The 26,908-nt window shown below is 31.8% G+C and overlaps 3 protein-coding genes across 4 annotated transcripts; 1 reads left to right on the forward strand and 2 right to left on the reverse strand.

Moving 5' to 3' along the window:
* Positions 1-2,526: 2,526 nt before the first annotated feature.
* LOC133819509 (putative beta-D-xylosidase) lies at positions 2,527-8,276 on the reverse strand. The gene is made up of 7 exons (XM_062252770.1): positions 7,626-8,276; positions 6,020-6,301; positions 4,687-4,856; positions 4,499-4,596; positions 4,054-4,404; positions 3,486-3,899; positions 2,527-3,399 (listed from the first exon to the last, which is right to left on the reverse strand). Exons 1-7 carry the CDS (start codon positions 8,067-8,069, stop codon positions 2,798-2,800), a joined length of 2,361 nt encoding a protein of 786 aa, XP_062108754.1. The 5' UTR covers positions 8,070-8,276; the 3' UTR covers positions 2,527-2,797.
* Positions 8,277-15,222: 6,946 nt separating this feature from the next.
* Positions 15,223-18,443, reverse strand: LOC133819510 (acetate--CoA ligase CCL3). Of its 2 annotated transcripts, none has more exons than XM_062252771.1 (3): positions 18,058-18,443; positions 16,371-16,961; positions 15,223-16,256 (listed from the first exon to the last, which is right to left on the reverse strand). In XM_062252771.1, exons 1-3 carry the CDS (start codon positions 18,274-18,276, stop codon positions 15,360-15,362), a joined length of 1,707 nt encoding a protein of 568 aa, XP_062108755.1. In that variant the 5' UTR covers positions 18,277-18,443; the 3' UTR covers positions 15,223-15,359. The 2 variants fall into 2 exon arrangements, with proteins under 2 accessions (XP_062108755.1, XP_062108756.1); XM_062252772.1 differs by lacking the exon at positions 18,058-18,443 and adding an exon at positions 17,061-17,247.
* A 4,901-nt stretch (positions 18,444-23,344) lies between these two features.
* Positions 23,345-25,824, forward strand: LOC133815561 (uncharacterized). The gene is made up of 4 exons (XM_062248384.1): positions 23,345-23,399; positions 23,773-24,525; positions 24,626-25,278; positions 25,360-25,824. The coding sequence occupies exons 1-4, from the start codon at positions 23,345-23,347 to the stop codon at positions 25,822-25,824; spliced, it is 1,926 nt and encodes a 641-aa protein (XP_062104368.1).
* The last annotated feature ends 1,084 nt before the right edge of the window (positions 25,825-26,908 follow it).

A 26,908-nucleotide genomic window follows, 5' to 3' on the forward strand; every position in this document is an offset into this window, starting at 1 on the left:
TTCATGCTTGATATATAGGCCGAACATGACCCACAACATCATATCCTGTCTGGATCAAACTTATATTTTGTGTATCGTGTCATTCTTTGTCTTTCAAATTTGTGTCATGTCAAAAAGTTTAGCCTACAATTACAACTCTAAATATGACATGGCATGATTATTTTAATAACATCAATTCCAACCATTCAGCTCTTTTTTGATAAAATTTCATAATTTTTTTACAAAATTAAATAATGAGGTTTAAATTATAGGGAAATTCTTGAGTACTAACGCTAAACGCTAGTACCGTAGTGTTGTTTTTTAAAATGCGAGGTAGCTTACTCTTTAGCTACCATTTGCCAAATTCAAAAATTATTTTAAAAAATAACTTTAAACAATGACAGGTGACTTTTTTTGTTTATTTTAAAAACATAATAATATGGACAACTTAGAAAAATGTAAAGGTGTTAGCGTCAGCATCACCTATCCCATATCACACCTTTTAATATAATATTAATTATTTAACCAATTTAATTATAGGGACTTCCTTTGATTCTCTCTCTCTAGTTACTACTATATTACATAAATCTTAGATTTTGTGAATACTAAGTAATTTGGACATATTAATGTGTATAGTAAATACAATATGATGTCTATGTGTTGCTACATGTATCGTAATGTATAAAGTTCTTTATATGGATTAACTTGGTGTAATGTATCTATATACTGAATTTATATATAAATAAAAAAGCTTTAGAAAATTGGGCCTGTTTGGTATTGTTTTCTGTTTTTTGTTTTCAAAATTGTGTTCTCAGAAATGATAACAGAAAACTGTTTTTGTAGTTTTCAAAAAACAAGAGGCGTTTGGTTAATATTTTCTAAAAACAATTTTTTAGTTTTATTTTTTTAAAATCTTAAATAAAAAATTAACAAATATATTTACAAAGAGAAAAATATTTTAAAAATTTGCAATAAATAATGAGATAAAATAATTTAAAAGAAAAAATGATGAAAAATAAGAAATGAGAAAATTTGAGAACAACAGAAAACAACTTTTCTTTGTTCTCAAAATTTTCTGTTTTTTGTAACTTTGTTTTTAAAAATTGTTTTCTGAAAACAATGCCAAACACCGACACTTGTTTTCAAAAAACAGTTTTTAGCTTTTAAAAACAAAAAACAGTTTTTTAGTTAAGGTGCCAAACACCCTCTTATTTTCTATCTTTCATTTAGAAATTTCTAAGACAATTATATTTCTTATATTATTACTGGATTTAATTTTTTAGTGTAATTAAAATAATATTTTTTATAAGCCATAAAATTTAATGTTATAATTAGGGCAAAGGTAGTTAATTTGTATAAGGGGGGTTAATTTGCTAATTAGTGTAACTAACTATTTTTATCTTTTTTTAAGCAACTATTTTTTATCATTTTTATTTTTCTAAAAAGTAATTTAAGTCTGCGTGGTGATTCGGTCCATGTGACCATTGAGTTTTGGACGGTTAATTAATTAATTTTTTATTATAATGAAAACGGCAATTGGTATTTGCATATTTTTTAAAAACGCCACCTGTTATAGTTTAAAGCTATTTTTTGAAAATGATTTCCAAAATTGGCAGATGGTAAATAGAGAGTAAGTCACCTCATATTTTTAAAAATGACACTATGGTACTAGCGTTTTCAGCGCCCAAGAATTTCCCTAAATTATATATTTATTAATTTTCTACACATTTTTACAAAAGAAAGATTAAAAAAATAGTTGATATATTTTTTGATCATATATTTTTTCTGATTACTTGCTTGGATCTTGTGTTTTAAAAAATTTATTTTTAAATCTTATATTTTATAAAATAGTTCAAATATACTCATAAACTCAATTATGATGAAGAAAAAATTGAATATAATAATACAGTTTTTAAGCAGAATAATTTTATTTTTATTCTGAATTATTTGTTTTGTGAATTATTTATGATTTCAGTTGAGAAAACTTTGAGTAAAATTGGGTTTAAGAATCTATTTGAACAATTTTACAAAATATAGGATCCAAAAAGTAATTTTTTAAAAAATAAAGTCCAAACAAGTAATGAGACAAAATACAGAGTCAGCAAAAATATAAATCTTTACAAAAAAATCATAATTATAAAAAGAAGAGTACGAAGTCAGGTCGCATAATTTGATATAATTGGATTGGAGTAAAAAATAGAAAAGAATATCTTAGACTACAAGAATATCATAGTAAAAGTTTTCAACTATTTTAAATGTATACAATCAATTTTGGATTATTTAAACTAATCATTGCTTGTTCTGGCTCAGTGATGCATGAGTACGCTCATGACTTTTTTGGAGTATCTCACCATAAGATTCATATATATGATATGATATGATATGGAATTGTATTGGAAAATTTTGAATATATTTATTTGAATGATTGTATGATTGCTAATTATGTTCTTGTATATAATGTCTACTTTATTATTATTATTATTATTATTATTAAGATCATTCTTTACCAATGTTATAATAATAACATTTTAAAGATGAATAACAAAATTCTATGAAAAAAAGAACTCTTTATTGCCATATAATTGGGCCAATGGGCTTAAAAAATTACACTTTTGTTGCCATGTAATTGGGCCAATGGGCTTACAATACATCTCTCTGCATGCCTTACTTTTGCATGTACAAGAGTAAGAGACTTATATTTTGTGTTTACCTTGTAATTATCTCTTGCACGTGTTCCTTTTTTACACGCACAAGAGACTTATTGTAAAACAAGTATATGTAATATTTTACACTATCAACATATTGAAAGTCTTCATTTCTAAGACTTAATTTCTCCTAAATCGGCTTGAAAAGATATAGAGTGCTTGAGATCATCACCAATGTGAAGTGTGTGTTGGCCCATTGGAATCCTTCGGATCCCAAACTCATCCACAACACTCAAGTGTTTGCAAGCATGAATATCAATCTTGACTCGTTGTTTTGATCCAGCTACTAAATGGATCTTATGAAAGCCCAATAACTGCTTCTCTCCGGCCCATTTTCCTTCTGGTGGGCTTGAGAACACAAGCAATGTGTTGGTCCCATCCACAGGCCCATTATTCTCGACATCGATGTGGACTCCTAAAGAGAGGGAATCGCACTTGGTGTGGGTGACTCTAACAGCTTTACTTAACATTGTTGAGTTTGTAGAAGAACGGAAACTGGCCAATGGCACTGAGACTTGTGTTGGGCCTTCTACTAGTTTGTGAGAAAATGAAGTGTAGCTGAGACCAAATCCGAAAGGGAAAATAATTGGGCCTTTGTAGAAACGGTATGTTCTGCCTGGGTACCCACTTGATGGGTTTGGTCTAAGGTCCATGTTTGTCATTGGCACCTTGGATATGTAGCTTTGGGGATACCATGTCATTGGAAGCTTTCCTCCTAATAAAAAAAACAAGGTAAATAAGTGAAAAATGTCATCACAACTTTTATTTATACCACTTTTATATAATGTATGGGTAGCTTACCAGGATTCTTGGCACCAAATACAATATCAGCAATGGCAGCACCACCAGCTTGGCCAGGGTATCCAACCCAAAGAATGGCACCAATACGAGGCTCATTCTTGGCAAATGAAACATCGATTGGGCCACCGGACATCAAGACCAATATGGTTGGGCCTCTAGAGGCCCTAGCTACTCTTAAAATGAGCTCTTGTTGGTTGCCCGGCAAGAGAAGCCCAGTTCGATCCTTGAACTCGGCCTCAAGGGACTGGTCAAGGCCCATTACTAAGACAGTCGCATCGGCATGCCGGGCTGCTACTTCTGCATCACCAAAGTGTTGGGTGTCGCCACAAGCAACGCCTGCGCACCCTACTTGGTGAATGGTCTTTGCGTATCTTCCAATTCCTTGTAGCGGCGTTACATAACCACAAGGAACACCTAAAAGAAATAGCAATGAAAAATGATTTATTAATTTTTTTTAAAAACAATGTGAATAAAAATGTGAATTTCTTAATAAAAATTATAATAAAAATGTGGATTTTTTTATTTATATGAATTTCTCTATTTTTAATGAATGAGGAAAAACATATACCAGCATAGTTTCCTATCATGGTTTGAGTGACATCAGAATTGGGCCCAATGACAGCTACAGTTCTGTGGCGCGTTGTGGAGAGTGGCAAGGTTAGGCCACGATTTTGAAGAAGAACAATGCCTTGGTGGGCTGCCTCAAGAGCCAATTGTTGATGGGCTGGAGTGCACACATCTTTTGGGCCCAAGTTTCCATATGGTTGGGCTGATGGCTCACCATCAAACATGCCCAATCTCATTTGGACTGTGATTGTGTTAGCAAGTGCATTGTTAACATCATTCTCGCTCAATAGGCCTTTAGCTATAGCTCCCTGGGTGTAAATTGCTAAGAACGGCCCACAATCCAAATCCAAACCTACATGTCATATGTAATATAATATTATGCATCACTTCTTATAATATATGTGCACATTTATAAAGATATTTAAATAGTGGTATTTTTCTAAAACCTGCTTTAATGGTGTCAGCTGCTGCTTCTTCTGGTGTCCTAGTATAATGCTGAGTATCATATAGAACACCAACAGAATCACAATCTGAAACAATATACCTGTTTTTGGCCAATTAAAAAGTTATTAGTATTTATAAAACAAAAGAAGAAAAGGAAAAGTTGTAAATTAAAATGGAATGGCCAACTTACCCATTGAGGTGCCATTGACCTCGGATTGTGTTCTTTAGTAGATTAGAGTCAGCACAAGTGGGTATTCCATTGACTTGATTGTAAGAGCACATTACACTGGCAACATCTCCTTCCATCACACAAGCTTTGAATGGTACATCATAGGTGTCTTCCAAGTCTTGCTTTCTAACCTAAATATTAGAAAAGGAATTACCCACTTTTTATTATGAGTGTATATTTGAGTATAGAGGACCGGGTTTTTGTCCCATTAAATAACATATTAGTTTTTGTCTCGTTAAATAACATTTTCTGTCCATTCTGACAATCGTCGAAATAATGATTAGATTGATCGAACAGTTATTAATTATTAGAACTTTATAAAGTGCATCAAACCAAATCTAGATTACATTAAATCTTAATTTAAATACATAAAACAATATCTGCAACCCATAAAGAAATGAGATGCAATGGTTTTTTTTTACTATCTTGTATACAAATATATGTATAAATAAATAATAAATGAGGTGGACCACTCAATAGGGAGATGTTAACATATGAAACTGAGACCACTAAGGACCATATCTAGTATAAAGGTGGACCACACTCGTATCATATATATATATATATATATATAAATTATGATACCAATTTTTAGTAGTATTCATTTTCTTATCTTAAAAGTTAGAGCTAGCACGTTAAGGTTAAGAAAAATAAATAAATAAACAAAACTAGTTTGACTTGCTGACAACGGTAAGTACTTGACTGAGCTTTAGATTGGCTATTTCAATTATTAAATATTAATTTGTGTCACTTTCTCTAATGAAGTGCAAAATAATGCATCTTAGACAGTAGTATATATAAGATACCCATATTTAAGTGTTTTAGGACCACAAATAATTTCCATAACTCTGAGCATAACACTGTTATGATAGCAGAAGTCATTTTCGGATTCTTAACACATAATTGGAAGTTGATCATTATCATCATCATGTGACTAATAATATTTTTTTTTTACCAAACTAAATTAATAATATAATATGATGAGGTGGGGCATCAATTGCAAGTGCCTTTTTTATGCATGCTTCTGCAGCTTTACACTAAAATAAAATAAAATAAAGGTATATGAGCAAGAGACAATAAAAAAGGACTCCACGCACACACTACACAATAATTAAGTAATATTTTTTTTTTATTATTATTTTTCCCAAGAAAGATCATGCATTGAAACAAGAAAATAAAACCCACACACACTATTGAATTGGCATAATTGTAGAATATATGATTGCCAAAAAAAAAAAGAAGAATAATAATAAGAATGAATGAATTGAGAATTGGTAGATATGAATTTTCTTACCCTGGCATTGAAATGGTACCGATCTACACCATTCCAATTATCAAGATCATAGGCTGTGTAGTGTTTGCAACAAGCAGCAACCTTAAGCCTATTTCCTGGCCCACTACCTTGGAGTCCCTTGACATAACTGGCGGCATACTTTCCGGCCACGACGGGGTCTTCGCCGGGCGTTTCTTGGCCCCGGCCCCACCTAGGGTCCCGGAATATGTTTACATTTGGGCTCCAATATGTCAAACCAGCTTGTCCTCCGTTGTACATTGCTCTAGCTTCATCAGACACTACCTATATTTCCCAAAATAAATAAAAAAAAAGTGTAAAATATCTTAGTAAAGAAAAAAAATAATAAAAAAAAGCCATTTTTTTCCTAATTCCTAACAACTACGTTTACAAGAAATAAACTTTGAATGGTATCGATATGTATGTATATGGTCCATAAAATAACATCATTTATTGAGATCTAAAATCATACGTAACCCCAAAATTCCAATGCAATTTGAAGGTGTGATAGCAACAATATATGTACCAATTGTCAATTTTGTGAGGCTGCTATAAGGGTCGTTTTGTATTGCCCTTAATTTAACTCTAACTATTAAAACTTAAATTATTTTAGAAAAAGAGACCATTTTCTAGATAACTTTGTTGAAATAATAAGAGAATAATTGAAATGAATAAATTAAGATAAGAGGAAATTAAATATAAATCAAACAACCACCTAATGACTGGTTGAAAGATGAAGATATATAATATTCTTTTATTGTCTTTGTAGTAGTTATAACTTTCATGGTGGCGTAAAATGACTTTCAGATGTTAATACGTACCATTAGTTATAGTCAACTTTCTTTATCAATTTTGATATCATTTACATCATCGAAATATATATGTAGCAAGCTAATTAAAATCATATATGGAGTCCTTTCATTATAATAGTCATATGTGGTGGGACCACAATTAATCCAGCCAAATACATAGAAATATATATATAAAAAAAATAGTAATAATTTTTACAATCTATACGAAAATATATAAAATATAATATCCTCTTAAATTAATTTCTTCTGTCCCATACTCCATAATAAGACATGTTATATCTATAAGGTCTTGTTGATAGTGACAACCCGTGAAATACCTTAATAATGGGAAAACAAATACTTATCAAATTAACAAGAATCTTTTATTTATAGCATAAAAGACAACGTAAAAGTACCTTTAATCTTTCATTATATACAATTAACTAAAAAAAACTCTTTTTAAAAAAAAAAAAAAAAACCAATCTACAGATATTGTTGCAACTTGCAACTACCATTTTTTTTATGTATATATGTTCTCTCTTTATCTTTTTTTTTTAAATCAAACATAAATAACGTAAGATAAAGGCTAAAAAACTAATAAAAGCATATGTCAATTTATTAATTTCCAATTCCGACCAATAAATATATTTTTTTTTAAACTACGTAACAAATTGAAAAAAGATAAATAATTAAAATTATATAGCTCACACAACCCTTGTGCTCAACTGAAGTATATATATATATATATAAATATAAATAGAAAAGAAATATATATATATATAATTGTATTTATTTATAAAAGTGAGAAAAAATAATACCCGTCCAATCTCTTGCCATAAAGACTGGTTGAAAGAAGCAGCGGTGGTGATGACCTGAGGGAAACTGGTGGCGCCAGGGAAGGCACCACCAAACTTGACGCCTGGACCGGTGTTGGACACCCCATGAAGAGCCTCCGACCACCACTCGTACCCTTGAATCCCAAGCCTAGGCACCGCAATAGCGTTGTTCACCAACAGTCTGATCTTCTCCGCCAATGTCAGCCGTCCAATCAAGTCCTGAGCTCTCACTTGAATCGGCAGTGTCGTCTGACAGAACCTCAGCCCCTTTGTGATGCCGTTTCTGGGGTCGCAAGCAAAGGGCTGGCGGGCTTCGACGCCATTGTTCGAACAAAACGACACGAAGAAGAGACAAAGGACAACTAGATGGAGCGGTCGTTTTGATGAAAATAATAAGTAGGGTTTATGATTGTGAGGATTGGCCATGGCCAGGTTTATTTGTATCTATAATAACAATGGAATAGTAGTGTAGTGTGGGGCTTGTTTTTTTTTTTTGATATGAAAATATGAAATGAGATAAAGGGGTATATATAGTGGAAGAGAATATATATAACAAGAGAGAGTTAGCGTTAGAAGATGGCAATGTTCGGACAGGTTTTCATGATTAGATTTCCACGTCGATATATGTGTATATAGGATGTTAAAGCTGTGAAGCTAAAATCAACAACAAAATATATATCATATATATGTGTGATGTAAAAAATAGAATGTGTCAAGTTGATAGCTACATTTTTATATCTTCACTTAGATATATATGGAAAATTTTGGTATTTTTGGTATTTTTTTGTATGCCAATAAAGTGTAGCTTATATTTTATTCCTTATACTTATACAATTATATATTATCATATAAAAAAATTTAGAATTATAAGTTATTTATGTACCAAAAATACTAAAATAAATTACTTAGAAGTCAGTAATTAAAAATAATGATGTAATACCTATATATATATATATGATACTAAGTACTTATAGGAGCCTTTTTTCAAGCTCTTATTAGAGTTAGGTATTAGTAAATTTAATTATTTAATATTAGCCGTAACCTCTTTGAGAGTCTAAATCTAGGATGAAAAAAAAAATCTGACTGTAAAAGTTAAAGTTGAATGACTGTGGGTCACGGACTAGAGAATAATCAATCACTTTATTTCAAAGCCACCGTATAAAAATATTGAGTAGCTATATTTAAAATTCAAAATACAGTGAAGTGGTATGATTTTTTAAAATAATGGATCTAGTTTTGATAAATTGAAAATACATATGTCGTTGAATATAATATTTGGATACATATTTTTAAAAAATATTTACATATACATATTGGTAGAACTGTTCTCAAAGGCTCAAATGCAAAATTATTTTAATTAAAATTTGTGTTTTTTCAGTATTATTAGATATGTAAATATATATATTTATGTACATACATACGTACTAGAAAAGTAGAAACAAATGGCATATATACAACTGTTCTGTTGGTCTTGTTAAATACCTTTCCAAAAAAGTTAATAAGGAAGAAAAACAAATCTTTGGAAAGCTCTGTTTTTCTCACTCATATCTCATTGGCAAGTAATGGCTTTGACTATATAGGAATGTGTATGTATAAATATATATATTAAATATATTTGAGTCTTTTTAGTCTATATGGTAGACTAGCAAAAAAAAATTTTCTAAGCTCGTGACATAACTTGACTGATCAGTACTACTATATATTAGCTGATCAGTGCCAGAAAATGTTGTCTCGTGACTGTAAAAATCTATGGCCAAAAATAAAAACATTTGTCTTCTTCTTCTTCAACTTATTGTTATTTTCTTCTTGCATGTGATGAACTGCGATTTTAAACGAGTGAACAAATTAAATAAATAGTAATGATATATATATATATTATGGACAATTTAGCTTTTAAAGCTTGATGCTCTCAGTATTCTTGATCCATTAATAATTTTTGGCGTAATTTTTTTTATAATTGTGTATATTGTAACTATTTAAAGCATCTGAAAATTTTCAAAATTTTTTGAATAATTTACAGTATTGAAAACTAAGTTCAAATATATTGCATACGTGACTAAATTTTTGTATGCGCGTAGAAAGCAACATGTTCGAATCTTGTTTTCGGTATTGTAAACTATTCGAAATTTTCTGAAAATTTACAAGATACTCTAAACAACTACAATATACACAGTCATAAAAAAAAATTGTGTCAAAAATTGTTCACAGATTGAGAATACTAAAAGTCCCACTAACAAGACTTACAAAGTGAAACCTCTAATAAATTGTCCTAATATATATATATATATATATATTTGGTGTTTTATTTGTCTAGCTAGCTAGCTAATATACTACATACTATATTATTATATTATATGATTGGATATGGCAGCTGACATAAGATGTATATATATACATAAAAAAATTATAATAATTATATTTTGTAGTATTATTGTAGATGTAAGGAGAATCATTTAATTCGTTGGGACCCAATAAGAGAATAAAAGTCGTAAAATTAGCTAACCACTATATGTTATCTTTTAGTTTTATTTATTGAAACAAAACTAAAGAAACTTCCATCTTCCTAACAAATTATGTATTTAAAAGGGCTCAATTTGATATCATCATCACATAATTAATTCTTATTACTTTCTAGGGTTTTTTTTTTCTTTTTTGTTAATTTGATCTTATTTATTAATAAAATAAAAGAAGCCCCTTATGAGTGATCTTATTTCTTTTAAATTATATAAAATTACATTCATGTTTTGGCATATACACACACATTTTGTTTGTTATTAAATATCAATATAATATAGTAATAATTAAGAATAAAAATCAGAGACAGCTGCCAGTAGGTTAGAAATTAATAATAATTGGTATAATAATTCTTGATTTCACATGGATATAACAGCCATATCTCTTATTATTATTTGCTAATTATACATGTACTAGGGATGGCTTACTAGGTGTATATATATATGCTGCTAATTAATTTATAAGATAGTATTATTTTTGTCTGACTATAACTCAAAAATAAATGTATTTGCCCATATATATCATTAAAACTAATTTCTATTTTGGTCCCTTGAATTTAAACGAAACACTACGTTTATTTTCAGATTTCTAAAAAAAATTCAAGATTAATCTTCAATTATTTAGTTTGGTCCAAAATCAGAGTATAGTACTGAAACAATTTTTTTTTATCAAACTAACTCTTTTAAAGACTTAAAGATCCTTAATTTTAATACACTAGTATAAATATAAAATTTATAAAAATATAATTTAATAGGGAAAATTAGTCTTAGTTTATTTTTAATTAATAGATACTTATAATTTTTTTTAAAAAAAACACTTTAATATGTATGCTTTAAATTTTTATTAAATATTATTTGATATTAATAACATGCAAAATTTAAATAAACTTTAAATATATTAAATTATTAAAGTGAAGGATGTTTTTTTCATAATAATAATAAAAAAAGTTAAGGATATTTATTTCTTTTCAAAAATAGAAACGTTAAGGATATTTTTTTTCAAAAAAACTTTTTTAAGATAATTTAGAATCTTTTAAAAAAATCTAGTTGGACAAAAATAAATAGACTAAGAATATTATTTTAGATTGAATTAAAAAAATGACATAATATTTGGCTTCTCTTGTTTATTATTACTCTTTTTTTTTCCTTTTCTTTTTTCTTGTTTTCATCATAGGTAAAATTTATAATCACAGCCATGCAACATGTTGCATCATTCAGTTTCAATCTTTGATATGCAAGCTCCCAAAACAATTCCCATATTCTCACTGAACCAAAGAATTTTTTTTTTAAAAAAAAGAAAGAAAAAAGAGACAATAAACGAGAAAGAACAAAAAAGCTTCGTCTTATTCTAGTAGAATATAATATAACGATCGAACTTGTTATATACAAAACTTTTTGACGGTTTCTTTCGATGAACTACTTTATTTATCATATAGTAGTATTTAATGTCAGCAATAGAATTACTTGATAAGGTTTCTGGTGGTTCTTTTTATTTGGATTTATTCCAACTATAATTACTTTTTTAAAAAATAAAAATAAAAATCACTACACTTTTTAGTCACTGTATATTTCAACTAGAAATACAGAAGTTCTTAAAAAAAATCATCATAACTATCTTATCACTATAAAAAATTATGATGATTAATCCTAAAAAAAAGATGATTATTGTAACTGAATATATCTTTCGTCTCAATTATCATAAGCAAACCTAGCTTATGACAAGGGTTGTTGCCTCTCTGAATTTTAAAATAATAATAATAATAAATATATTTTTTTTTTTAACATTTAGTCTTTTTTGTAACAAAAATCTATTATTATGCTTTCCCTCAATTTTTATTTATTTCATTTTTACATGTACTTTCTGTATTTTGACCATTATTTATATATTTATATAGTATTATATTTTTTGATAATATTTTATAAATATATATATTTTGTGTATTTAATATAGTTTTTAAATTTTAACCCAGTGCACAAAATTTTTAAATCTGTCCTTGCCAATCAATATATCTATTTTATATAATAAGTGTGTAGATAATGAAATTTTTTTTTATTTTAATGGTTTATTTTGTTGACTTTAACGTAATATTTTAAATATTTAATAAAATATACTTTAAAACTAACTTAAAAATAAATATTTTTCAAATATATTATAAAATATAAAATATCATTATTATAATAATATTTAATATAAAACTACATATATAATAATTATATTAATATAAATTCAAATTCAAATGTTATAAAATATCATTATTATAATAATATATAATACAAAACTAAATATTTAATAACTATATTAATATAAATTTAAATGTTAGAAATATTATTATGATAATAATATATAATTCTATTTTTTTACTAATTATATTAATATGAATTTAAATGTTACAAAATATTATTATTATAAAAATGTTTAATACAAGACTAAATATTTAATACTTATAACAATATAAATTTAAATATTATTATAATAATATATAATACATAATCTTAATTTTTATTTAAAAAATTATTAATTATGTTTAAAAAAGTTATCATATTATATATATATTTTTAAAATAGTAAAGAGTGTTTTGGTTTAATTTTTTATTTAATATGTTTATGCTATTTTTTATATATAATATTGTTTATTTATTTGAAATATTTTTTTGACAAAAATACAAATTTAATAAATTATATAAATAATACTAAGCACGTTACTTGTATATAATATATATAATTTGAATTAGTAATATTGTATAACTAAATATAATTTTTTTTTCTTATGATAATTTTTTTTGTCGGGTACTTGTGATAAAATTTTAGTTGTAGCTAAAATTGATATTCAATGAAAAGGAAGCTATCATAGCTAAAAAGTTAATTATTGGTGACTTTTTTTGGTACAGATCTTTTTTTTTTCCATATATGAACAACAAATCAAAATTTATTTACATGAGTTCTCACTAGCTTTGTTTATATAATTTGTATGATTAAAATTTAGTCAAATAACTAAATTAATTACAGATTCCTAGTTACCAAAAGTCTTTTGTAATAAATATTAGTATGTGACGCTTTGGTCATTTTTTTTATTTGTTTATTTTTTTTATTGAAGGGAAGTAGTATGTGACACCTTTAGAATGGCATACATACCAACCACCATAATAATAAAAACACCTCTCTTGTCTTGACAAATAATTTGAGCAATTTACCACTTAATTTCATTTCATGTGCATGGTGGTTACCTTCATATATTTTAATCCCTTTGTATATATAGGGTTGTGACTAAAGATATCTGTACATATATTAAAGGTTATATCAATTAAGACATATCCATACATATATATATTGTGTAACGATTCAATAATTCAATTTTTGGTTTTTTGCTTTAAGGTCATGGCCAAGCCAACCAACTATATATAAATTTATATAAATATATATATATATATATAAATTCTTTCTTTACAAGCAATGAAGAAGAAATAGTAGTAGGGTTGGTTGAGTTGTGTTGGGGCAGGGACAAGACATATAAGACAGTGGATGTGAGCAACAATAAATGGAATTTTGAGAAACATGATTGGTTGGAATTTAATTTTAAGCCAAATCTTGAGTTAATTAGTTAGGGCCATTCATGAATGAGTGTAAATGAGATGGAAATGGACCCCATCTATAGTCCTCTATTATCACAATTTTTGACTACTTGAGTTTTTGGTTTTGGATGAGCACAAAATATTAACCCATAAATGGGAAAATAGAGTTTTATAAATATGTATAGTATATATTTAAATGATCAAATTGCATGGATGAGACCAACTTTTGTGGATGATAAGCCAATTTAAGCCTCAATATGAGCATGGTGAAGAAAGTGATTGGCCCTTATGTTCTTATCCTTAAAAAAACAAAATTGAAACGCAACTGAGAGAGTCCAAGTAGCTAGCTCATATACATTTATTTTAATAGATCACAAAAGCTATTCTTATCCTCTTCTAGATTTTTGCTACCTTAGAAATCCCTTTTGTGTGTTTAATGTAAATCACATAGTTTGTAGATATTTAGCTGAACCTATTATGCCCTTCCCAAACATATTAGAAACCCAGCCACCCAAAAAAAATGAAAGAGAAAAGAAAAAATATTTATTCGGAATTAGTTTTATCTTTCCATGTATTTGCTGCTTTCTATTTGTATTTGTATTTTATTTTAGTTTTAGGTGTTTTTGACCGATTCTTTTTTCTTTCTTTCAGTTGGTTAGTTGTTAAGCAGTGTTTCATATATTAGTTTAAGATATAATATGATTAATTAGTTCTATGCAAAGTCCAAGACCATATAGTGATCAAAACTTTCGAGTCATTGTTTCATTATTAATTCCACTCATGACTTTTGCCCTTACTGTTATGAAGTGGAACATTGTGAATTCAAACTATAATGAAGTAGTCGAGCTGAATGTGATGCATGTGTTATTATGAACTATAATAAATGTCTTTGTTCCCTAAAAATGAGTAATATGATTTCAGGAGGTTTCTATGGTGTTCATAACACCTTCAAATTGATATACTTCACTGATGACTGAGCTTTGAAAGATGTCTTTTTCTATGTTTACTAGATAGATCATATCACAAAATGTAAAAACTTAAAAAGGAAAAGAAAAGACTTGTAATGAGAAGATGATTAGTATACGTAATTAATCAAGATAGATTCCTCAGTAGGCCTACTCTTGTCTCCTCAACCCTCGATGATTGGTATTTGGTACATATTAAAGTTGTACAAAGAAAAAAGGTCTTTATATTTCACAAGAAAGGCAAATCGTAATTTTTGTTGACAAAAAGATATAAAAATGTTTTGTTAAAGCTTACACGGCCTAAAATTCAATGCTGGCCCGTAGCCCATTTGCCAGGCCAGCACAGCAAGCAAAAGCAATAAATTGAATAATTATCATATGTTTAGATAATGAATGAAACAGTGTTGTTTATAGTGCTAATGTGTTATATGGGAAATTGATTACATCATGGTCAGATAATGATACTACCCAGTTCCGTCTAAACCAAGTAAAAATAAATAATAATAATAAAAGACAAACAAACAAACAATGATAACCAAAACATGTTCATGAGATGTGGAGAACAGTCCCAAATCTCAAACGAAATGCTTTTTCATATAGAGATGTATGTAGCTAAGAAGAACAAGCATCTTTATTGATAAGTCAGCATCATATATAGTTAATATAAATTTATAAGTTGCTCTTCTTAAGGGCCCCCATCTCTTTGGCCTTGGCCCTTAGTACATGCTTTTGTATCTTACCAGTGGCTGTCTTTGGCAATGGTCCAAATACAACTGATTTGGGGACCCAATAAGCAGGCATTTTGGACTTGCAAAACTTAATGATATCTTCAGCCAAAACTTGTTCGTTGGACTTGTCTATATTGGGCTTCAATGTCACGAAAGCACATGGAGACTCGCCCCAGCGCTCATCGGGCCTGGCCACAACAGATACTTCTAATACTGCTGGGTGCAAATACAGAGTGTTCTCAACCTCCAAGCTACTTATGTTCTCACCTCCGGATATGATGATGTCCTTTGATCTGTCTTTGATTTCTATGTACCCATCTGGATGTTTTACTGCTAGATCACCTGAATGAAACCAACCATCAGCGAAAGATTCTTCGTTAGCTTTTGGATTCTTTAAGTAACCCTTCATCACAGCATTTCCCCTCATGACAATCTCTCCCATAGTAGTTCCATCAGCAGGGACAGGCTTCATTGTTTTGGTATCGACAACATCGAGGCCCTCCAATGCAATGTATCGAACACCTTGGCGTGCATTCAATCGAGCTTGTTTGATGGGAGGAAGTGAATCCCATTCAGGCTTCCATGCACATATCGTGGAAGGACCATAAGTTTCAGAGAGACCATAAGTGTGGGCGACCTTGAAGCCTTTTTCGGACATTGCAAAGAGAACTGAAGGAGGTGGAGCAGCACCAGCAGTCATGACATGTACAAGATGAGGGAGAGGAATGATAGCTTCCTCTGGTGGGGCATTGACTATGGTGTTGAGTACCACAGGAGCAGCACAAAAGTGAGTAACACCATACTTGGCTATGGCAGAATAGACACCCTTTGCTGTAACCTGCAAAGATGAAAGAAAAACAAAATGAAAAGAGAGAGAGGTTCAGGGCTAAAATATATAACTCAAGAAGTCATGCTTTTACATTTAACACAAAGTATATAACTTTTTTTTTACCTGTCGTAAACATATGTTTGTACCACAAAAAGCAGCCATACCCCAAGTGTAACACCAACCGTTGCAATGGAACATGGGTAGAGTCCACAAGTATATAGCTCCTTCATTTATCCCCCAGACAACAGAAGCACTCAAAGACATCAGATACGCTCCACGGTGGCTCAACACCACCCCCTTGGGGCTTGCTGTCGTACCAGAAGTGTAACCCAAAGAAATGCTTTGCCACTCATCCTCTGGTGGTTTCCAATCAAATTCAGGGTCACCCCCTTCCAGAAATTTCTCATATTCAATGGCTCCTGTCTTCAAAGCATATTCAAGAGTCTTAGGATCACAACTTTCATCACCTATTACCACTAGAAGTGGGGGCTTGTAATGGCTTTTGCTTTCCTGTGCTAAGATTTTCAAAGCTTCCTCAGCCAAGGAAAAAAACTCCTGATCTACCATCACAGCAGCAGCTGATGAATGACCCAGAAGGAAAGCAATTGTTGATGCATTTAGACGAATGTTCACACAATTCACCACTGCCCCTGCCATTGGTACAGCAAAATGAGCTTCATAAAGGGCAGGAACATTTGGAGCAATTACAGCTACCTGTTGGCCATAAATAAAATCAAACATTAATCAGACAGCAAACTCTAAAAGGTCTGTTTCAAGAATTAAAACCCATAAGGTGATAGAACATAAACCCACCCGTAATCAGCCAACCTAGATATATAAATTGCAGAAATGAATCAAATAAGAGTGAAAATCTGCTAAAAAGCGAAAAACATCAAGGTAAAATATGCAAATAGTTCAATTTCTGGTCGCTAATATATTGATGTTTTAGGGAAATAAGATAGTATATCAAAAGAAGACTTCCATTTCCAAGTTTCTCTGAAACATAGTTCTAATCTGGTGTGAATGAAATGAAACAAAAATACCAACAAGCACTAACTCTCTCTGATAAGCTACCCTGCTATCACTTCACTCTAGTCACTAGCCCTGCCTTATAGTCGTCATTTCCCGCATGAAAGCAGAAACATTGATTAGCATATGAAAATTTCACTCAACCATTTTGATCATATGTTTTTCTTTACTCTGTTATTACATCTGAATTCTATAATGTACCCTTTCAGTATCAAAAAACTAAGACCAATACCCTGACCATATAACCTCAATAAAGGAGGAAACTAACAACTAAAGTCTTCTTAGTAACATTTATATACATACATATATGTGTATATGGGTGCATACACACATTTGTAACAATCTCTTCTTCAATACATTTCACTATTCAGTCTCACTCACTTCACTAAAACATGAAGTAAAAAAGAACCAAACCCATGATTTCATTAATTACTTTCATTTTCGCCATAATCTCAAGTTTTAACACGCAGTTTTAGTACCTACCTACGATAATTAAAGTCAACTATAAAGTAAGATTTTTTTCTCATAACAAGCTGAGAAAATCAAGAAACATGCCATTAATTTTTTTTCGTACAATTATTGGAAAATATGTGTACATAAAAATAAATAAATACACAATGACATATTACAAAATTGAAAAAGTCAAAACTTGACTCTATCACCTAAGCTCAGCACAATTTGTATGATCCAACCGAAACTAAAGGACGGCGCCGGTTTCTCGGCAACCAAACAGAGTTATCAAAAGAGTTAAATAAGTAAATAGGTAAGTAAGAAGAAGTACCGTGCTGCCGAGGCCGATGGAATGATTGTTGAGAGCAGAGGCGAACTGACGACACCGATGGTACGTCTGAAGCCACGTGTAGTGTCGAGAACCATGAATCACCGACGTTCTCGTCGGATGTACCGTCGCCGCTCTCTCAAGAAACCAGAGCGGCGTCAACGCCGTGTAATTGGCGGCGTTCTTCGGAAGATCGTCTATATCTCTCCCAACCATACCCATCTCTCTCTACACTCTCTTTCTCTCTCTATATGTATTTATATATGAGTTCATCAAACAGCTTACACCTTCACTAACCGCACACAACGCACCACAGTTCAATTTACGCAATTTATGGTTTGGAACATTTCGGGATGAGGTTCCTGCTTGTATTTTTGCCCAATCAAGCTGCAGCTAGTCTACGGTTTTGAATCACACAGTGATTAGTTTTATTTAAATAAATTTGTCGTATAATTTTAAATAAATAAATAATATTATATATAAAAAATAATATAAATATATTAAAAAAAATTAAATCAAGACATTGATTATAATTTTTAAAAATATATATATAATTTGATAATATTTTAGATCATAAACTATCTCATTTAATGTACAAAATATTTATGATGTTATAACTCAAATTACATCTCAATGATTAAAAAATAAATTTCTTTATTTTTGATAAAAGGTAAATGTTATTTTAATTTCTTATTTAATTATTGCACAACACTTATATATAATATATTTATTATGTATTATATATTATTATAATATTAATATTAATATTTTATTACATGTAAATTTATATTAATATAATTACTAAATATTTATTCTACCAAAATTTTATAAAAATTATAATTATATATTATATTTTATATATTATTATAATAATGATATTTTATAACATTTAAATTTATATAATATAATTAATAAATATCTAATTTAGTATTAAATATTATTATAATAAAATAAATATCTAATGATATTTTATAATATTTAAATTTATATTAATATAATTAATAAATATTTATTTTTAATTAATTTTAAAAGTATATTTAGTTAAAGTTAACAAAATAAACTTTCAAAACAAAAAATTTATGTTATTACACACTTTTTATATAGAATAAATATATATTAATTTTACTATCTTTAAACTTAGTGCATATATATTTATATAGTATAATATATACAATATCTAAAAAAAATTATTATGTTTCGTAAAATGCTAACATATATTTTACTTTAACCTAAATATATTATTCTTTAATCAAAATCTTATATATATAATATATATATAGCACATTGTTTTATTTATTATTAGTTTGTTGTAATTTTTTTGTTTTGCTAAAAATTTATTAGTTTGTTGTATATTTATTTGTTTTGTTAAACACTCTCTAGTTATAAGTTTTTATTATAAATCTTTATTAATTATAATATTTAATTGTTAAATTACTTGATGATATGATAAATTGTCTATATCGCATCGCATCACATCATATTTTTACACTCCGATTTATGCGGTTCGAAATTTATGCGGTGCAGATTACGATTTGAAAAACTTACTCAAATTATATATGCAGTATAATCTAAAAAATTAGCAAAATACTATAAACACGCCTAGTGTGTGGTGAAAGAAAAAAAAATTAAAAAGATGGCAAATCGTCAGTGAAGCTCAGAATCGAGAAGATTAGAGAGTAAGCTTAACCTACAAATAGTATAGTAGCTCAAAGTTGTATTTGACTTTTTAACGTGATATTTTTTTTTACATTTAATATATCAACGGTTTCCATTTTTCGGAGAGACTGTGCATGTGTTAAGTATCTTCTTGTCAAGATTTTATTTTATTTTTCAATATTTGTACATTAAAATTATAAATTAATACAAAAGACCTCAATTAAATTTTTTTTTAAAATATTCCATTTCAAAAATAAAGGACACAAATCTACATGTAGTTATTCCGTTATAAAAAAAAAATCGACAATATTAAGAAAAAAACTATTTATGTAACATTACATACTTTATTTACATCGGGAAATAAAGTTTTTATATTATTTAGTTAGAAATAATTACATATTAGTATGTAGTTTGTTAGATACCACAAACAAAAGAAGAAATAATTATCAATTATAATATATTGATAAGATATTAAGTATAATGATGTATGCTTGAGGTGTAGGGACATGGAATCTAAAAACAACTTTATCTTGTATTTTATTTATTTTAGAAAATGGAAGAAAAAGACAACAAAGTAAATAGTATTTCTATATATGTTAAGAGACTAATAGCAACTAAAAATGAACTTTTCTTCTGAATCCTAATTATTAACTACCAAAATTACTAATTTACCCATTTTAATACATCCACTTGATTAGGAACAAAGTTAAATAAAAAATAAATTTTTTTTTTGAGAAATCGAAACAAATATGAATGTGGTGGAGAAGTTTGGTTTGAATTATTGTTTATCGGACCCATATATGTAATTAACCTTATTTTCAATCATCAAAATAGAAATTGTGAAAGAATTTGCATCACAAATTTCACTTGATATATGTAGTTGCCAAAAATTGGCCCAGATCATAAATATCATTGTCCAAAGTAGGGATGCACATTTTCCCCATGGGATGAGGCCTCACGGGGACTCGCCTATTGGGGCGGGGAATCGCCATCTAAATGGAGGACGGAGCGGAGATGGAGATAATTTTCGATCCCCGAATATTAAATGGGGCGAGGACGGGGATATCACTCCCCGCCCCGACGTGGCCCCGTTTATATTTTTATATATTTTTGTAATATTTTATATGTATTTTATATTTATCTTTATGTGTTTTTGTAGTATAATAGTAATTTTTTTAATATTTTAAATATTGTGCAATATTTTAGTTTACATATAATTTACGATTTTTATTTTAAAATTTATTTTTTAAATAAATGGGTTCCCCGTGGGGATTCCCCGCCCCAATAAGGGATTCCCCACCCTGTCCCCGACGGGGAATAAACGGGGATGGGGCGGAGACGGGGATTAGAAATATAAATGGGGATGGGGACGGAGACGGGGACGGGGGGAGCAAACCCCGCCAATTCCCCGCCCTGTGTGCATCACTAGTCCAAAGAGATATGATGACCCACGAATTTAGTCAAGTTAGTAGCTTTCCTACACAACTCATACCCGACTCCCTATTCACTGATCTTCAGACTAAATAAGCCACAATCCACCCACCTAGAGTCTTTTATTGGGAATTGAGTCTCTTGACCCATGCTTAATCCCAAAAAGTGATCCACTGAGTGGCGAGGCTAGATGAACTAGTCAAACACGTGAAAAAAATCACAAACCGGAACAGCCTCCAACTTGTCCAAGAGAATCGACCTTTTTCTTAAAAATAAAGAAGACCATTTCTCACGCTTACTCACCCATAACTGAGTAGTAACATAATCAAGAGTCTATAAATACCAAAGCCGAAGCCTCCTTATGGAGCACCACTAAGCCTCCTTATGGGACATTGCGCATTCACTCACTTTTACTCAAGTATTTACTCTCTAAAAGATCTCTAAAAAAAACTCAAAAATCGATTGTCTAGATGAGTCCCTTGCCAACACACTAATCGATTTTCTTACGAACTTGACTGTCAGTCAACACCACCCCAGTATCCAAAGGCTTTCACAGTTTATTTTCGTTCATTTTACAGGTTGTTTGTACTCACAAACAATCATTCTTAGCAATTATAAATCTTTCCATTGTTGTGGAAAATATATACGTAAGTGCGCACAATCGTAAACATGTAATAAAGTGATAAAGTATTGTTTCCACAAATATTGTTTATTACTTACCAACTTTCTAGTTTGAATTCTAGATTTAACAAGATTTGATTTAGAAAATTAAATTAAAGCAACTAATGAAATAAACAAATGAAAATAATTAAAGGAAAAACTTATATAACTAAAACCTAGGGTTTCTAACTTCATCATTACAATTTTTTTAATGCATCTATTCTAGTTTACAACTTCTTTTTCTTATATTGCTAGTAGTTTTCTAATGTACTTTCTATTCTTTCTCAAGATATAGAAAGTGAACCTAATAAATAAATTCCCTACATCTCTGTGACAGTTTCAACCTACTAGAAGTTATTAAGAACAGAAACTTCACACTACACAGATTATATAGGTATTCCCGTCCTATAAGAATCTATGATTCTCTAACCAAAGTATTCAATTATCACTTCTCATATCTTAAATCAAAATCAGAAATCATGTAAATGGTGATTGTTATCCATATTTTCCACCTATGACATGTGGCACGAACAAATGGGTCCATGGACCCATTGAAGAGGCACGGGCCCAACCTGGGCCCAGTGAACAATGAACAAGTAAACCCCGTCGGTCCGGACCATACCAAACCCAGTTACTGGTGTAGAGGTGATTTCCTACAATTGATTAGATGGGCACCAGCAACCTGTCAATAACAAAAAGAAGAGAGACGAGAGTTCAATTGGGAGCACCGGTGGGGTGTCAGCCAAAGGGACTCCGACGCTCAAGTCAGTCGGGTTGTAACGAGAGCTAATAGAAAGTAATAAAATTAAGATATAGATAGTCGAAATGATGATGGATGAAGGAGTCGTAAAATGGTCAGAGTGACAGTGGCGATGACGGAGGAGTCAAGCGACTAGGTCAGGTCCAATCAGACTGACTAATTAGTCTTGCTTGACTGGATTGCTCAGAAATAGAGTAGCCTTCGTTTCAATTAGAGAGTAAAGAAAGTTCAGTGATTATTTTATGCCTTTTCTCAACCTCTGATGGTCTTATTTATTGTCCTCCTTCTCGTTCCGTCCTCCTCCGTCTTTCTCCTTCGCTTGACTCGCTCCAAGTGGTTTTATTCCGAGATTCTTGGCGAACGTGATGGGAGCCTTGACTGTTTCAAGGTCCCTGGCTGACTGAGTGTATCCGAATTCGGGTCCGGGTATGGTTTTGGGTAATTGGATGGTACTTTGTATATGCGAGCCTATTTTACATGGGCTTTGGGCCTTCTTGGCTAGTTAGATAGCTTATTGGGCTGACTGACTGCTTGTTGGACTATTATTTTTCAAGTATACGAATTTTGTCCACTACAGTTTGTCCCTCACTCTTTGGTATAGAATTCATTCTTTTATCAAAGAGTAAAAAAGAAATTAATTCCATCAGAATTTATCCATTTTCCCAATAGTTACAGAATATGCATTGACTCAATTTACCTTTTTCAGAAATTATTCACGGGGGTCTCGCTGTTATCCATTTTACGATTTACAGAATAAGTTTTCTCTCATTTGTTTTCCTTTCAATGTCCTTATGCATGTTCTTTGTGTTCTTCGTGTTCTTCATGTTCTTCGTGCTAGGTTAGTTTATTCAACTGTTATTTTTGTTTGATCCTGTAGATTTTCTGTTTGCGTTTGATCTGATTGCAATGGTGGCATATGAATTTCTGTTGTTTAGGCGTATGTCTAATTCATGTGTTTCTGTTCCTTGAGCTGAGTGGTATGTCTGACTGATTAGTAGAGACTTATAGGCTGACTACTGTTTAACTGAATACTTTGTAATCTAATTTGATATAGTAGTCTGTTTTGCCTCGTTTAATCATATGTTTTTTATGTTTGGTCCGTCTGACTGATTGATTGATGAGTCGTCCAGCGCTTCTTGATTGTGTATCGAGCTAAATATTCTTCATGTCTTTTTTGTGTTCCTTAAGGCTTAGCTGTTGTTTTGCTCTAGGTGATCAGCTCATTATGTCTACAAGTAGGTGTGATAGTCACGCTGATTCAGTCTGTCGACTGTCTTGTTCGTTTAGTGAAGAAGATTTTAGTTCTCTCTTTCAAAGTTCTGCTGAGATGGTTGATTGCAACCGAATTACAGTAGTAGAATTGGGGGGTCGTCCTTTAGGTGATGTTACTGGAAGGGGAATAGATTCTAACGAACCTATTGATGGTGGTATGCCGGGTTCTGGTAGTATGCTTAGTTCTAATCCTAGGTCTTCCATAAGTTTAGGTGAGTTGACCTATCTTCGTCGTCATTATGAGATCCCTGATACCATCAGTCTGCATGCTCCTGCTAAGGCGGAGCGGCCTGACTGGCACTTACCTGGTTGGGTGTGTCTGTATGAACTTCCCTTCAAAGAAGGGCTTCGGTTTCCCATCCCCCGATTAGTCGTTGAGTTGTGTGAGTACCACGAGATTTCGCCCGGACAACTAATGCCAAATTCATGGCGGATTTTGATGTCTCTCGAAGTCCTTTGTGAAAGGCACAAGATAACACTTGGGGTGGCTGACTTGTTGAGAGCTTACTACTTGAAGGCACACCTTAATGACAAAGGTAGGTACCAGTTAACAACTAGGGGGAAGGACCCTCCTTTAATTATTAGTTTGAAGAGTGGAGATAAGAGGTGGAAGGACCGTTACTTCTTCGTCCCTTTCGTCTCGTTGGGGTTACCTGCTGATAGTAGGATACCTTGTTCATGGTCTCCTGCATGTGAGTCTTTTATGCTTGCCTACTAATCCGTTTCCTTGCATATACATGTTGTTGTTGTTTTTATTTTATTTTGTGTGCTGATACTTCTATCATTTTGCAGGTAGGCTTCGAGTTGAGTACCTTTGGGATTCGAGGGAGTCTTCTGGTCGACTTAAGAGTATTCTTGCTATTCCTGAGGCGGAGCGTGAGTGGAGTGATTTGTTGTCTGAATCGAGTCTTCGTCAGAGTTCTTTGTGGCGCTCTGTTGAAAAACTCCCTGAAGGTATTCCTCTTCTACAGAGTCCTGATAATCCTCGTGTTGTGTTTATCAAGAGAAGTTTAGAAGTCTTGGGATATACTCCCAATTTTTTGACTGAATTGACGACAAGTGAGCGGTTGTTTGCAGACGTAGCTATGTCCCGACCCTTTACACTTCCTCTAACCGGTTCCAATGCCTTGGAACGTTTGCGTCAAGCAAAGAAATCGTCCGTTGGGAGCTCAGAAGCTGACAGAGAGGTTGTCGTGCCTCCGGCTGATCCCCCTGTTTTGACGCGGAGTCAGACGAAAAAAAAGAAGAAGGCTGTGCAGGATGATTCTTCCGACCCATTTAGCGACACCGTTGTCCTTTCGTTCCCTTCCAATGCTGCGGCCTATAGTGAGATTGGGCCTCACTTAGGAGAGATTGATAAGTTGTTGTGGCCCGAAGATGATCACAGAATGGAGCAGGTTGGTACGGATGGGTCAATTGATACCACTGTTTCTCATTTGTTCCAGGTACGAATATTTCATTTAGTTTTGTTTGTGCCGACTAGCTGATTTCTCTTGTTGTCTTACATTTTCTTTTTTATGTGTCAGGGTTTGCAAGGGGTCATTTGGCTGAAGAAGAAAATCAAGTCCTTAATGGCAACTCTAAAGGAAGTAAGGAGTCAGAGAAATGATCTTCGGGGTGAAGTTAGTCGGCTGAAAGATTCCAAGAAGGAGTCTGATCAACTCATAGCTGATTTGAAGGCTCAACTAGAATCCAAGGAAGCTGATGTCGAGAAGCTGAGAGTGACTCTTGGTCAAGTTGATGATTTGAAAGCCGAGGTTGCTTCGTTGGAGAATCGGATGTTGGTCATTGGGCTGGAGGCTGAGATCCAATGCCGTGGCGTAATGGCTAGTGAGTTTCGGGATGGTAAGGCTGATAGCTGGGATGTTCCCAAATACATTGCTGATCTTGAGGAATTGGAGAAGATGAGGGCTGAAGAGATAACCCGGGCCGAAGAGTTAACCACTTCTTTTGGCATCATGACTACTAATGATCTGGTTGTGGATGACTGATTCCTCTTCTACTCGTGTTCATTGTCGTGGGATAACAGAGTTTGTCGGGCCTTTTCTAGTTGTTGTATGAACTTTTTCTTATGTAGTATTGTATCCTGATCTAACTGACCTAGTTTTGTTGTATTATGGCTTGTTGTAGCTTCTGTTAGTGTTGTTTAAGTTATTGTATCGGATGCTGATTGGCTGAATGACTTATGGAGTATTAGTGTCTTATTCCCCCAATCTAAGTATAAAGTGACTTAGTCAATTTATATTTAGATTTGTTATTGAACTGTTCGTAGTATATATATAAAGAAAAAATGGTTGTGATAGGGGGATGCGCTCCGTGGAGCTGCCTACATACCCTTTGCAGGGATCAAGCCCAAATGTAGTTCTGACACTTCCTGCATTATAAGTGTCAGTATGTTGCTCGAATGAAGATCTTGTGAGAATACTGATGAAAGAAAATGAAAGTAGACTGGGTTAAGTTAAGAGTGATACAGTCTCAAGTGGATAGCATTCCAGCTGTTGTTGATATCGCGTCCCTCCTTTGTTTGTAGCTTGTATGCTCCATGTCCGACTACCTTTGTGATGAGGTAGGGACCTTCCCATGTCGGGGCGAGCTTACCTGCTCCAGCTTCCTTAGTGTTTTGGAAGACTCTTCGTAGAACCCAATCTCCTACTTTGAATGTCCGAGTGCGGATGTTCTTGTTGTAATGTCTGGCTATGCTCTGTTGATAGGCTGAGACTCTTAAGAGTGCTTTGTCCCTTCTTTCGTCGATGGTGTCGAGTTCATGGCACATGTTTTCCCAATTTTCTTCGTCTGTAGTTAGCTCATATCTGGCTGTCGGAACTTCGCTCTCAGTAGGGATGACTGCCTCCATCCCGTAAGCTAATGAGAATGGTGTCTCCCCTGTCGCAGTCCTGGTTGTGGTTCGATAGGACCACAGTACTCCTGGCAACTCGTCAGCCCATCTTCCCTTAGCTTTTTCGAGGCGCTTCTTGATGTTGTTCATGATGGTCTTGTTGGATGACTCTGCCTGTCCATTTGCTTGGGGATACCTTGGTGTCGAGAAGCTGAGCTTGATGTTCCAGAACTTGCAGA

The sequence above is a fragment of the Humulus lupulus genome, chromosome 2 (assembly GCF_963169125.1).
Source record: "Humulus lupulus chromosome 2, drHumLupu1.1, whole genome shotgun sequence".
NCBI classification, from domain to species: Eukaryota; Viridiplantae; Streptophyta; class Magnoliopsida; order Rosales; family Cannabaceae; genus Humulus; species Humulus lupulus.